The sequence below is a fragment of the Neodiprion virginianus genome, chromosome 6, assembly GCF_021901495.1.
Source record: "Neodiprion virginianus isolate iyNeoVirg1 chromosome 6, iyNeoVirg1.1, whole genome shotgun sequence".
NCBI classification, from domain to species: domain Eukaryota; kingdom Metazoa; phylum Arthropoda; class Insecta; order Hymenoptera; family Diprionidae; genus Neodiprion; species Neodiprion virginianus.
In genome coordinates this window covers 3,697,460-3,712,504 of record NC_060882.1, presented here as the reverse complement: position 1 = coordinate 3,712,504, position 15,045 = coordinate 3,697,460, and the positions used below count along the sequence as shown (strand labels likewise).

General features: G+C 42.9%; 2 protein-coding genes across 9 annotated transcripts in view; one reads left to right on the top strand and one right to left on the bottom strand.

The window, feature by feature from the left end:
• LOC124306788 (teneurin-a) overlaps positions 1-15,045 on the top strand; it is a 489,347-nt gene that overhangs the window by 349,730 nt on the left and 124,572 nt on the right. For all 7 annotated transcript variants that reach the window (XM_046767795.1, XM_046767801.1, XM_046767797.1 and 4 more), the window contains one exon: positions 7,074-7,149. In XM_046767795.1, the coding sequence (XP_046623751.1) occupies positions 7,074-7,149 (76 nt within the window). The remainder of the gene's footprint in view (positions 1-7,073; positions 7,150-15,045) is intronic.
• The window catches only part of LOC124306797 (uncharacterized), a 156,293-nt gene that overhangs the window by 59,508 nt on the left and 81,740 nt on the right, over positions 1-15,045 (bottom strand). The window lies entirely within an intron of this gene.

Genomic DNA, 15,045 nt, shown 5'->3' with positions numbered 1-15,045 from the left:
TCTGTGCAACCTCGGCCTAATATGAGAAATGAAAAAATTCTTCTCCCTCCTCCTTTCTTGCGCGAGGAAAGGACAGAGATGAAAAAACCCCAACGGCAAAGTTTACGCACGCGATCCGTCGGTCCGCGGCTCTGGTCAATAACCCGTCAACGTTTCACCGTGGAAATCACATGTATCGGAAGCACCTTACGCTATGCTAACGTAGTTTCCCGACGTGGAACGCGGGTGAAAGTCCCGTCGGGGTAAACATCGGTAACCCATCTATTATGCAAGGTGGTTCCCTAATGATTTATCGAACAGGCCTTTCCGCCGATGGATGAAAAAAAGAAATATGAAAGAAACGAGCGGACAAATAAATCGCCCTCACGCAACGCCGGAAGAAGAAAAATTTCAAATATTTATACGTGTAGGAAGAAAGGAAGTGAGCGGGGAAGAAAATTTTGTCCGATTCTTTCACCGATAACGATGACGATTATTATGGTATATTTGAGAAAATTTTATCACTATCAATTTTCGGAATGAAAATGTATAACGAATTACAGACTCGTAAAAAAAATTTCGCACCCACTTCGCCGCCAATTCAAAATCCCTTGTAATTTTGATCTTTTGCGCGTTAATTATACATAACCATAATAATACAATAAATTTTTTTCACCTTATACACTGAACAATGGTTCGTGTAATGAATAATACGGAATTCCGGGACACAGGCTGAACGATTACTCATCCGAATATACGAATCTATTGAACGATTTATATCCTCGACGAGTAAATTTATGTACATTCATATCGGACGAAATTTCTCGTTCGTGATAGATACAAATGGGAAGAAAAAAAGATAAAAGAAATTAAAAACGCTGCGATAAATTCAAAGTATTTCAAACGAATCGCCGCGGTTCGTGCATGAAAATTCAGAAAGTACGACGATTTGATTGTTCAATTTTAATTGTCTGCAAAATGTAAATCGGTGAATAATTAAAGTCCAGGATTCGCAGATTGACGAGGAAACTGGTAACGATAAATGAATAATTGTCTCTGCGTGGAGACGTCGAGGAGCGTGATTTTCTCCGACGTAACGAGACACTTGATACTCGCGCAACGTTTCTTCGACGCGTCCAAGCTCGTTGCAGCGGTTGAGATGTTGCGTGACGTTTAAATACGTGATATTCCGCAGGATGCATCGTCTGATTGGAAGCGGTGACTGACAACGAAGTCCCGTGTTTGAAGATCTGACAATTTCCGGTTGTCGCTCGACTCGACTCGACTCGACTCGACTTTACAGCGCGCGTGACTTTGAACTCATCGATGCTTTTAATTGGATACCAAAACTCCGTCAGCGATCCCCGTTCACGGATGACGAAAGTTTACAATCTCCCAAGTTTCTCCGGAATTCAGGAGGTAATTAAATGCCACGACGTTAAAAGGCCTCGAGTGGCGAAAATTGATTCTACGAAGAAGCTGATAATATGGAAGAAAAAGTGTGAAACAAAAAATACAACACAGAAGGGGTGAAAGAAACAAGCTCGCTGACGTACGAGCGACGACAAAAAAAAAAACAAGGCGAAAATAATTAGGAGATGAAAATGTAAAATACAGACGACCAACATTTTTTTCATCGAACAATAAAATTGCCGTCTCTTCTTCTCTCGTCACGCGATGCAGCCTTCTTCTGCATTTGACAGTCACGTTCTGCGATGAAAGTAATTAACAATCGAAGAACCGTTAGTCGTTAGCTTGAAAGGATAAATGAAGGGGAATAAAGGGGCACTAAAAAAATAGTTCCCGGCATTGTACATATGTACATGTATATATGGGTATACAACGTTCCACCTACGTATAAAAGTGTAATGTTCAACGAGGAACGAGAGGGAATGATTTATAACGACTCAGTTCCTCGTCACGAATATATCCCCTAATGGATTTAAAATGTAAATAAAGTATAGTGCGTACACGTCTGTAAACCGCGACGTGTTTCTCTTCCCGGTAAATGTATCGCGAGGGATGAATTGCAGCGGGGTTTGTGCCATTTTTTTCCCCGTCGGTATGTCGGTTCTGCATCTCGACGGCGTGTTGGCATAATTTTTGTATCAACAGCGTGAATTTAGGCCCGAAGTTTAAACGCAATTTATCCATGCATACGCGCGACGTTGGTAAATTGAGAAAAAAAGAAAAAAGAAAAAATATTCAAACGTCGCGACGTCACCTCGTCGTATATATTAAACATACAAGAAATGATGAAATTAAAAGTTATTCCACTTCGTCATCGTCGTATAAATATCTCATCGCAACGAATTAGCGATATTGTGATTTTCCCGCTGCGACGAACCGCCGGAATTTCGAGAGACTCGAGAATTTAAATTCAAAACGAAATTGAGGAAACTGAGAAAACTGAGAAAACTGAGAAAACTGAGAAAACTGAGAAAACTGTGCCGAGAATTTAACCTGAATCTTGAAAATCTCGGCTCCGTCTCGGCGCGAACAAATCATATAGGCCACTGCGCCAAATGTTTTCTATTATTTAAGCCGGGAGGCAGGAGAGTGGCAGTGTATTACCTTGGTTAGAGTTTCTACCCCCGGAGGGAGGGCGAGGCTCGCGAGTCTCGCGTGGAAGGGGATGAAGAGAGGGAGAGAGGGAGAGAGATACACTGACAAGCAAGAGAAATTGGGGATACAGGGTAGAGAAACTTGGGGCCGACTCCGGCCGTGAGTAGCCTTTGAGGAAAATCCAACCTCTGGCTCGGATTGCCCGGAGAATAGGGGGCGAGATATTAAATTTGACAATGGGACGAGCGGTCCGCGTGTGCCGCGAGGGCAGGACACGACTTTCAACATTTTCTTACTCCCAGGGGCGTCTTTGTAAAACTTCACGGGATCCTCAATTAAGCCGTGAAAATGACGTCCTACTAGAGTAAGGTTAAGGTCCAGGATTCCCGGCGACTCTCGGTCACGCTAGTTGTGCGACGAGAATTTATAAATCTGCCGTTTCTATCGCAAAATCGAACGAGATTTTAACGTGAAATTTCTCGATCTGCACAATTTCTTTCCGAAATTTCATTCCGACTGTCGGAAAAAGCATTCGTCGTTTTCTTTGGAATTGTTCGATCATTTTGTATTTCAGTTGCGAGTTTTGAAGAGATTTTCCGAACCATATCACGATGAAATAAAAAATTTCCGATCAAATTTCGAAAAGTTTGGTGATTTTGAAAAGATATTGTTTCCTTATTTAATGAATCTCGATTTCGTTCGCGAGACATATATTCATATGAAAGATCGATATGCGTATTAAGCAGAATCAAATGCAGAAAATATTAAGCAAATAAATATAATTCAGCCTTAAAATCTTGGCTTGTTTTGTAAGAACAAATTTCACCCAAACAAGTCAAATGAAATAATAAATTGATTAATTACGCCGAGATAACAAAATATTACGCAGCCGAGTGATAATTTTTGTAAGATCCTCCGAACCGAAATACTTTGCATCCTGCAATCGCTCATCGAGAATTTAGCTTAATAAGCAAATAAAGAAAGAATTCTGTCCTTCAATTAGGGACAAAGTTTTTTTTTTTTTTCACCCCTTGTTAATTAATGCCACGAAGATGAAAAAAAACTCTTAATAGAAAATTTTCGATATCGGCTCTCGATTTCTCCCTGCGCAACGTCGTCGTAACGTCGCGACGCGTCGCGTCGCGTCGTCTCGTCACCGAGGCAACCGTTGTACAAAACAAATAAGGTTCCCGTAAGTAATTGCTAAGCAACGACGAAAGCCCATCAAATTGTTCCCTCGTCGAAGGATTTTCCCCTGAAAATTCCGTTGAATTCCCTAGCAGGATTTCCGACGCTCCTCTCGTCTCTCCTTCCTTTACGCCCCTTAGCATTAAACCTATCGACGCCACGCGACGCTTTGCGTTCTGTAAAACCACCGCGAATCGACGTCGGTATCTACCATCTCGTCAGCTCAAACTAACAGCGCCAATATTATCCTTGCCAATATGTATAAAGCGAAGCCAAACATATGAGGCACGGAAGGAACCAATGAAACCGTCAGCTTTTCTCGAACCAAACAACTGGGAGCCAATTTATTTCAACGAAAGTTTACACGGACAGCTACTTTTTCTTCCAATTCTCACACTTTTGAATTAACGAAAATTGGACCTAATCAATTTTTCAATCAATTTTTCAACAAGAATTCAATTACAGACCTCATGTAGGTGTATACATTTTTTATTCTCATAGGCAACTATCAATATAAGTGTCAATATAACGACTCTGTCTCGTGAAATTGAACATTTTTTTTTTTTTTGTTTTTTTTATCGTTTTACCAGAGAATTTTGAGATAATCACCGGCCGATCCTCTTCACTTTCATTTACCCGATTGTAAGAATTATAAGTACCTACCTGCCTTCCAAGATTCCTAAACACGATCCGATTAATCTTTACATACTTGGCGCACCTTTCACACGCCCACGCGTACAATTATCACGTACCCAATGAATTCGTCGGAATTTCTCCCGTTGCTTTCCAATTATTTATTATTTTTTTTCTACTTTTTTATTTTTCATTCGCTTACTTCTTCCTCTAATTCTCATTCAAGGAATGTTTTCATGCATATTACACGTATGTACCCGTCCACGAATCCACCGAACGAAAGAATGTTGAATATACAAGATGGGCAATAATTTCGACAGTTCGATAAAAAGCTTTTTTTCCCACACTTGAGCCACGCAACGAACATCGTATTATATAATCGTGTAATAAATAATAAACACCATTAGGTACACATTCGCCACTGTACAACGCGTCGTTTCATTCGTTCGACTCGTTCTCTTATATTCAATAACCGGAAAAATAGGATAGAATAAAAGTGTATGAAAAAGGAAGAAGAAGAGGAAGAAATTAATAAGAAATTTAAAAACCCATCACGGAGAGGAGAATTTTCATCCTGCGGAGTAATAAGGATACGGGAAACGAAAAAAAAAAAAAAAAAAAAACGTCGGGGAAAATTCATCGGTCCGTATTTCGTAGCCCGCGGTTACAAGAAACAAGGCGAAAAAAGGTTCCTCGAACATTGGACAATGACAAATCGTCTAGCGGCAAGAGGCAAGAGTGCCCTGAGATCCCGATGGTTCTTATGGAAGCCATGGAAGCTGCCTTTGGAATCGAACACCTGTATCCGAGCCGAGACCGCATGCCTGCTTTCGCTCCCTCGTTCACCAGGTCTCTGTATCTAACAACCAGAATCTCGCTTCGCGTAAGACCAGACGTGTTGGAATTAACGCCCCGAGATAGGCTCTCCGTAAAACCGTTTCTAATTAAACCAAATTCCAATATAGCCGAGGAGGAGGAGGAGATCTTTGCCCTATTTCTCGTTATTTATCATCCGGGACCGGGGCCGATGTATCGTCCGGACTAATCGCCTCCGTTGGAATACATACTCGACACCACTTCTCCACCTCCCCCCGTTGACCATCAGCTGCTACTTGATTCCATCGATTTTCAAACCTGATATCGCCTCTGAGAAATAACCGAGAAGACACACAACGGACCCTGAGTAACTCGTCACCGTGCATCTTCTGGCAGCATCCGGTTATTTTCGATCCCATACTCAAAAGCTCCGCTACGCGAAACCCGACACTACATATGACTCGTTTTTCCCCGCCTTTAAACGTGATATCTGACCCTTGCCAGACGAAATTTTGTCATACCTCGTTTTATCAATTGAAAAGATAAGTATCTTTACTAATTTTCGGGTACACCTGCGAAAAAAACTTCTCATCCAATAACCGCCGCAGGTTGATAAGAATCGCCAGAAATTAGAGTACGAATCCGGAAAACTTAGGTGCGCTGATTTCGATTCGGTAATATAACCATGATTTTAGAAACGGTGTAATAATAATCGTGCGTGGCGAGTAACGACTATGAGATCGCTAATCGCCAACGGACGATCCGAATTCCAGATAAAACAGCTCGTACGTTACATACACGTGTGTAATATGTAATACGCAGGACGTGAAATGTGAAAATGATTCTCCGACCGCGAGCACCGAGATCCTCGACGAAGAACCAGCTCGGTACCGGAAACCAGGGTGAAACCGCTGCACCGCACCCGGTTCGAAGCGCCGATCAATTAACGAATTAAACGAACAACGACGTGGATTAATTAATCCTAATTCCACCCTCAACTTATTCTCGTATCTATTCTCCGTCGTTTCATTAATCATCGGTCGTTGTATCGTACAAGTTAGATACGATTGCGCTTCGTTTCAACGTGAGAATCACCGGATCGCGTTACAAGAATTTTATTTTTCTTTCCACCCCCGAAACGTACTTTTCGTTGTTTCGTGAAAATTTGAATTCCGTACAACGAGCCGAGCGCAGAACGGGACGTATACGTCTCGCGTATAATGCGGGGGATGAGCGTCAACAAGCCAGTAGGTGTATTCATTTCTCTCATTAGTCAGATATAATTATCCCTCATCCAGCCGCTTGTATACACTGGCTCACCAATTTACAGTTTACCAGTTTAACGGTTTACCGGTTACCGCCACGCCGCCGGAGAAGCACCTGGGGTATTCAATCCGGGTCGCGTTACCTGGGCTTCGCTAATTAGACGCAAGTTACGCAGCGGTAGCCACTCGTCAGACCCAGTGCGACGTTCTCAAAATAGTTCCTCTGTCGCGGGGGATTTGAATACCGGTAAATCACACGCACGGATGTTATCCGATACCCCGAAACAGACGCTCGTCAGCGAGATAAATCCGGAGAAAAGTCTCACCGCGATAAACGAGAATCGTAATCAACGATCGGACGTCACAGAGTACCGATCAAGTTTCACTTTGCAAACGTTCCCGACGACCTATGAGATAACCGCAATATCTGAAATCGAGATAGGTCGGGATAGGTCTGACGATAAACCAGATCCGTTCGATTCGTGGATTTTTAACAACCTGTCCAACCGAAATCAGAGACTGTAACAACGCAGTGTTTCCGATTACTCGTCGTAGCGACTCGACTCCGACGTACCAAATTGTAAGTAACAAACTCGCCAACTAAATACGAATTTTCATCTCTTTCAGAATACTTGATGTCCGGAAGTCCGCGTAGTTATCCGGCGCGTTCACCGGGGGTTGCAGCGACTCCGACTCTTACCAGGTGAGTCCTCTGCATATATTTACACGCGTGTATGGGTGCGGATGTAAATATGGGCGCAGGTTGGACCGGGTGTGCCTGAACCCAGCCCAGCCCAGCCCAGCCCAGCCCAGCCTGGGTTAGTTCGGTCCGACTCGCTGTGAACGGGTCAATGACCCCGACAAGTTTGACGGTTCTAGACCACCGTCAATGTGCACAATTTCACCAGAATTTCTATAACCACTGTTCGAAACGATTCGGCTACGTACGGAGGCCAGGACATCGAGGAAGAACGAATTATCGAAGCGTATCCGTGAAAATCGTCGATCCTATAAGTTGTGCGAGTTTGTTCGTTTGTTTATTTGTTTTTTTTTTTTTTATTTTTTTTTATATTGCTCGCGATTTTGTCCGTTCGCTGTTTGTTTTTAACGTGGAAAAATCCGCGTCATCCGTGTCTTGCAGAATCGGAACCGGCTGCACCGGGATTATCGGATACCGGATATACATAGTCGTGAAAAATCTACGTTCAAGGTGGATAAAATACGTCCCCGCCCGTCAGCGGATGTCGGCATTTTTGCATATCAGGGGGATCGAAACGGCATTCACCCGCGGCGTCGCGACGGGCGATCCTCAACTTTGAAATCTCTACTTTGTATGGATATCTACGCCTCTTCACTCGAGGAGGAGACATCGATTCGACCTGCACTTGCATCCCGTGGCAACGATCCGCGCGAACGATGTTAGTCCGTGTACGATGGAAACATCAGCGTTAATCGTTTGAAAATAATATTCAATGAGCTCAGTTTTAGCGAGAAATTTACCGGATATATGCGAAATACTTGACAGGAGATGAGATACGATCTGCAATTCCCGTCTCCGATTTGTGACAAATCAGTTTCGTTGAGTGTTCGATAAATTGAATGGGAAAAATACCTGATGGAGAAACAGATCGTAGCAAGGAAATACATTCGATTATTGTATTAGCCACTTTTAGATGCTTATTTTGTGTGTAATCTACACGAATTGAAAAATAAAAAATTAGCACAACTGAAGGTACACAAAACTAGATTATAACAATTATTGTTCTTTGGACTTGGCGATATTATACTTTATCCTAAGCTTTGTGGGATTGTAATCGTCGTACGAATATCATTACTAATAGTTATACTTTCGTATTCTAGACAGTTTTATATATTAATTAATACATAGAAACGTTCGATCAATCAATTTGATTCGTAAATTGTTATATCAAATTCGCGACAAATCTTTATATTCTAAACTGTTTATTCGTCCATACATATGCATATAATCTCTCACTTGTACAGAAGTTGCGTAGAACTACTTGAATCGATTAAAGTTGTATAGTTTAAAATTGTCTTTTGATTTTTTTATTCTACCTGTCTGGACTTGTTTCACAACATTATTCTCTTCCGATTTATCACTCACAATTTTACGTATTATCATAAAAATTTCAACTCATCTTCGACATTCGGTGATTTTGACTAATGTTTCGACATAAATTTTGAATAACGTTCTTCGACTTGAGTAATCAGCCGTTGTCGACACCAAAATTCCCATCACCGTACCTTTGTCGAGATCTTTATTTCTTTAAGATAAGTTTTAATAAACTTTTATAGAACTTCGCGTAAGTTTCAAAAAATTGTTCAAACGCGTTGGCGAAGAAGCACACCACGTGACTGACACCACGAGTGAAATTCATTTCGGTCATTGTTCCGACTCTAAGCGGGAATACTTGAATCGTTACAGCTTGAAACTACAAGAAGGAGAAAATTAATTTCACGAAAGTTTGTTTTACCGTTAAACAACTGAAACTTTTAGTCTTTTGATCCTCAGAGTTGCAGACTTTACTCAAAACGCAGACTTACCCTTTTTCACTACAATACCTGTACGTAACATAAAACAAGTCTTCTCCCCTGTTTCACTCATCTTAGACTCTGCGAAGTATCTTTACACGCCCAAATTAGCCCTTCGACAATCTCGAAAATTTTAATAGTATTTGATACGCAACAAAAATGTGACGATATTTCGATTCGCCGATTCGATTGCCGCTCGCAATCAAGAGCTTTTCCGACGCTCTGAGCACGAGGGCTAAGCTCCTGTTCATACGTCGCGCCGTTATTTTATACCTGAATTTGCGTCGAGTGGCGCTCGCTTTGTTCGCGAATGGACGGAAGTAACGCGTGACAATAAGGCCGAGAAGCGGGCCTTGAGGAAATCACACGCGTGCGTGTGTGCGCGTGTTTGCGTGTATGGAGTAAATAGGCACCGGGTGCAAGCAATACGGTGTCGTGACATTTAACGAGCCAATCAAGACTGGTTTGTTACCCTGGACATAAGGAAGCATGGTAAAAGGCTAAGATCAGGTTTAATATCGGCCTCCGTAGGCAGCGACGGAATGACGAAAAGTACCCCCTTAAACCTACGTGGTTACGTACATCGTTCCGTGGATCAACCGTCGGCTATAATCTAAAACGCACCGACCGCGTTGCATGTCGTTTCCGGTAACCCCGACCCTCCCATGTATGTTACAGGAAATCTCTATATCGCCCATAACTTCCTACCTGCACAATTGTAACCTCATCGTTTAGCAGTCCTCCATTATTTTTTTGCCATACCTGTTTACGATCGCACGAAGTCCAACTCCGGCTCACGGGGCTTTTTTACGCGAGTAAAGAAATTTGAATTATGGATGTAACGGAAATTTACCCTGACAATGTTATCGCGCAGAAAACGATTTTGTTTGCGAGACGAATGTTTTTTTTAATTTTTTTTTTTTTATTTTCTTCCTAGATGTGCCTTGTAATTCGAACGTACGACCCGTTCTCCGACGAATTTCGTATCAATATTTAAATTCCAAGCGCCGAGAGATAAGAATGAGAAGATAAAAATCCGGTGAAGAGATATCGATTCTCGTTATAGTTATCGAAAGGCGCCTCCTCGACTTGACTCCGCAACCCGACTCGAGACGGTCCTTAGACGTCTCTCCAGGACACAACCGGCGAGGAAGAAGAACGCGGCCGGCTTGAATAAGCGAAACACACTCGATCGTGGATTACATCTTTTTCTTCAACATTGCACCGCGACGCATACGCAAAAAGAAAAGGTTTTTTGAATCTACCACCAAACGCCGGTAAAATACGGTGATAAAAAATTACGTTTTTTTCAATTCGACCAAAGGTTTCACTTGATAGCACAAATTTTTTATACTGGATCAAACAACATTTCTTCGAATCGAAAGGACAAAAAATTAATTTATATCATCGTGTACGATATATTCGACAAATCTTTTCCAAACGAAGCAAGAATTTTCGTCGTTCTCCTTATTATTCCTCCATTTATATCCTTCGAGGAACGGAAACTGACGAGCCAACGACCGAGTGACACGGTGTCCAAGGGAGTCGCTAACGAACCAGGAAAGATACACCGTGTAAATCTATCTATCTAACATCGTGCTTGCGCCTCTTTACCCGGCGTATTATTCTGAAAAAATACCTGGCTACGTGTACAATGCTTGGAGAAGAAAATGTTGATGATTCAATTTGCGAACAAGTAAAAAAAAAAAAAAAAAAAACAGAAAAGAATTCCCCCGAGCGTTTCGTAGAGAGTCTTGAAGGAGGGAAGAAAACGTCGATTTCATCTTGACGTTAGCAAATTTCGGTCTACGGAGAAAGAGTCTTTGGCCGTCTGTCGCGTAATAATATCGTATATTCAGAGGCAGGCAAACGGTGTAATAACCCTCATCTCTGCAGGTATATACTATACGTATTAGCGCTTGGTGAAAAGTGTGATGCGGGCGGAAAAAGTTCACCTCGCTTGCACTGCGTAGGTTTGGTATTATACATGTATATAACCATTTCTTTGACGCGAGCACTGCAGATTTATAATCCGCATCTATGTGTACACGCAGTTCTCCGCGCGGAATATCGAGAGGAGTTGAATTTCGATTGATCAAAAGAGAGCGCAGCTCACCTTGTGTACATACACACGCATACCTATACCTACACACACACACGTATATATATATATATTATATATATAGCGGATGCTGGAAGAAACTCTTGATTCGGTTTATTGCGTTTAATCAGAGTCCGCGTCGTCGTTTCAATGTGTGTATGTACGCACAGAAACACGCAGAGGCACAGACACGTATGTGTATAATGTACAAGTTCTTGTTATCGGCGCGAAATCAAGCTGAATTCACAGCCCCGACTCATCTTGTAATATCTGAAAGCTGGTGTACGGAGACGCGTATAAAAAAGCCTCTATCCCCCTGTTTAATAAAGTAGAAACAGAAGTTTGTCCAAGAAGTGTTAGGTACTGCAGGTATATGTACATACATACATACACGCGTACATACGTACGTACACAACCCCTGTTCGTGTAGAAGAGAAAACGAGAGAGAGAGAGAGAGAGAGAGGCGGTACACCATCAGCTTTTTGGCAAGGAAGATTTTTCGAGTCTTCCGGTCCCCGGAAATTAACGCGGATCTCATTCGGCACTCGGTTCAAAATATCTCGGGCAAATTTTGTATACTCGTCGCGTCTGCCCGACATTTTTTTTCCTTTTTCGTTAATCCAAACAATGATAATAATAATGATCGGCACATCGCGATAACCGAATGTATTCGGTCAATTTGTCAGCGTGAATCTCACAGGGCAGTTTTTTTTTAGTCCTACCGAGATGAAGGTAAAAGAGTAAAAGGGTATAAAGTAAGAGAGAGGGAGAGAGAGGGAATGAGAGAAATGGAGGGATGATGAAACTTCGGCGCTAAAAGTTTCAAGAATCTAAATCAATCGGACCGGAGCTTCCGGAGCTGTAGGAGAGGAAAGAATCTTCCTTCTGGTCTGTAAGGCTGGTGGATGAGGGGAAGACAACAGTCACGAAAATCCTGGGAACGGCACTGGCAGTCGGGGGTGTAAGTACAGAGGGCGCTCTACCTTCCTCCTCCCTCCACCCCTGCCCCCATCAAGAAACTCCGTAGAACTCTGTTGGAACAGGGCTGGTACCGATGTGGAACCGGGGTTTCTCGCCTAAAGATGTTCCAATTCAAATGAGTCCAACTTTTGAAATATTTAGAATGTTGAACAGGCCTCAGGACCGAGCTGAACTTCTTCGTATTCTTCCCCTTCTTCTTCTTCTTCTTCTTCTTCTTCTTCAACGACGAGGCTGTCAGCGCGAGAGCTGTCTCGAATTAGCCACCCCTCTCCACCTTCCAATCTCCCTCTTTATCTCGCTTTACTCCACCTCCACATCTCGACGGTACAATTTACACCATGCTGATTTTTAAATATGTTTTGGAAATAGAAATCGTGACGATTTAAATCTGAACGACTGAGATAATGACATGATCATAAAGGTTGGAGAGGATCAAATTAAAGAACGGATCCGCGGCTCTTCAGATCCCTTTCTTCTTCTTCTTCTTGATCTTTCCCCCGACACTCCCACGGCACCGACAAAAGTAACACGTAGAGTAGAACATACAACGGTCGTGGGGGTTGCAGGCAGGAAGAATCGTCATCCATCTTATTTCGAGGAATCCAAAACTCATCCGGCGTTGAATGGCAGGTACAATAAATAGGAAGAACGAAAAGGGGGAAGAAGGCGGGATAGAAGGGGTAGTTTGTACACGTATACCTCCTTGGGAAACACAGCGGGTCATCCAGACGGAAGATACGCTTTGGTCGCCAGGCAACGGTTCTACGGTATGCGAGTCCAGGAAAGAAACACTGCAAGTCCCTCTTCCTTTGTTCCTCCCTTCCAGCTTCACGTCTTTGCGACAATTCTGAATCCGATCTCGTCCGTCGGCTCTTGGCAATGGCCGAAACGTACGTCGGCGCCACCGACGATAACGATTACCTAAAAGTGTTGAAAAACCTGAAACACAATCCCTAGCGTTCCAAGATAAACAATAATCACGGTGAAGAAGTGTGCACGACGTGCGAAAATTCGTAGCAAACGTCAACGCGCAATTTGTTGCATCCACTTTAAGTCTCTCCTCGATCCCGGTAGTCCTTCCATTGCCGGCAAACATCCTGCCTCAAGTCAGTTACAGCGGCACTTGGTGCCTTTGTCTGAGCCACACCGCCCGCGCGGTGGGAAACTATTTAAATTAATCAACAGAGAGAGGAGGAGCGGAAGTGGGAGGGTTGGCTTGGGGGTGAGGGAGCCTTGAAGCCACCCTGACGTCTTAATCCTCGTTTCAATTTGCGCCATTCCGCGAGGTTCTCTGTGCAGTCTCTTTGACTTCGCTCTATCCGCCGCCAGCCGAAATCAGCAGCATCGTCGTCGTCTCGTATTTTCGTCCCCCGTTTACCATCCTCTTAAACGCTTGCAGCGCCGAGACGCCCTTCGAACTACGGCTTTTAAATAGCAATCTTTCTTGCCCAGCCGCAAGCTCTGCAAAATCAAAGTAGAGAGAGCGCGTAACGATGAGCCGGGTTTATCGTTCTACGGCACGACGCATGTTGCACCTACGAATGCGCGATTAATCGATGCGCGTGTGTCGCACGAGTGGAAGGAAAAAAAAGACATCGCCAGGAATCGAAGAACAAAACGACACGAGAATAAAAAAAATTCTCTTAAAATTACGAAATTATTTCTCTGATCTCCGTATACATCTATATGTATCAAAAGCTGCGTAACTCTGATATTTATCAAAGCTACTTTTCCAACCGACGGTAATAATTCCTCGCGAGTCAATCTATCCGGCGGTCATAAACGATAATCGTCATGAGAGTAGAGGGTAGGTAGGTACTTGTGCGGTTCAGTTTCGGGGCTCGGGGAACGTCGTTAAACGCGACGACCGGAAACGAGTATAGATATACGTGCACGAGATGCGGAAGGTGGGGTAGAAAAAAAAGGGGTGCTGGTGAAAGTGAGACGAGAAAGATTGAAAGAATAAAAAAAAAGAAAACAAAGGAACCACCACCTGATTTTATGCAGCAATATGCAACCTGCAGCGCGATTTCCTGCCCGGCTACTTTCTGATTTTTATATACACCTATAGGTATAATTTACTTATATGTATACGTGTACGGGTGTATGAAATTTATCGAGCAAGTTTGAAAGCTGTCAGACTTGATAACTTCGCTTTTCTCTCCTGCCAGAGATTATTCAAATTTGATCCTACGGATCTTCGTTCTTCCCTTTCGATATGCCTTGAAGTCGTTGTATATCTCTACAGGTTATACCCTATACATACATCGCATACGCAAGTTACTTTCGCAAACTTTCAAACAAATTGTTGATACGTTCTCGAAACTAGATCAGATTTCGACCCAAGATTTCTACAACTTGGTCCACAGTCCACGTTTTGCAAAAATTCTCTACTACCACGTGCATAGACACGATTCGTTACATCGATGCGTATTTACCGCAGGGTGAACTTGATTTTTGAAACGATAAACGAACAATGTTCAAAGCGGCACACGTGTCGCTGCACGATAAAATTTCCACAGCGATAATTTTGTTGTGAATAATTTGAGAAGAGTTAAAAAAAAAAAAAAATGCTCCGATGCGGTCGCGAGGAATGTTGTTCTATGTTTTTTTCGTTTTTTTTCTATCTTCTTCCTCTTCCAGCGGAGCGTCAAGATTTCCGTGTATCGTCTACAAAGTTGTTCCTCCTCTTATCATGTACAAAAGAGGCGAAGCAAGTTCGGGCACCTTTATCGCGTTAGCCTTTAGATTTATGAAAGCTTACCCTGTTCTTGTAATACAGCACCGAGGTTATACTTCTGCCATAAACCAAGGCGAAACGAAGAAGGGAGTATAAGCGAGCCGTGATCGAGAGGAGGGTGTAGGTGGGTAGGTAGGTAGGTAGTTAGGTACCTAAAGAACGCCTGTGTATTTTCCACATATTCGGCAGGGCTGCATCAGCCTCCGATCGTCAGGGTATGTGTA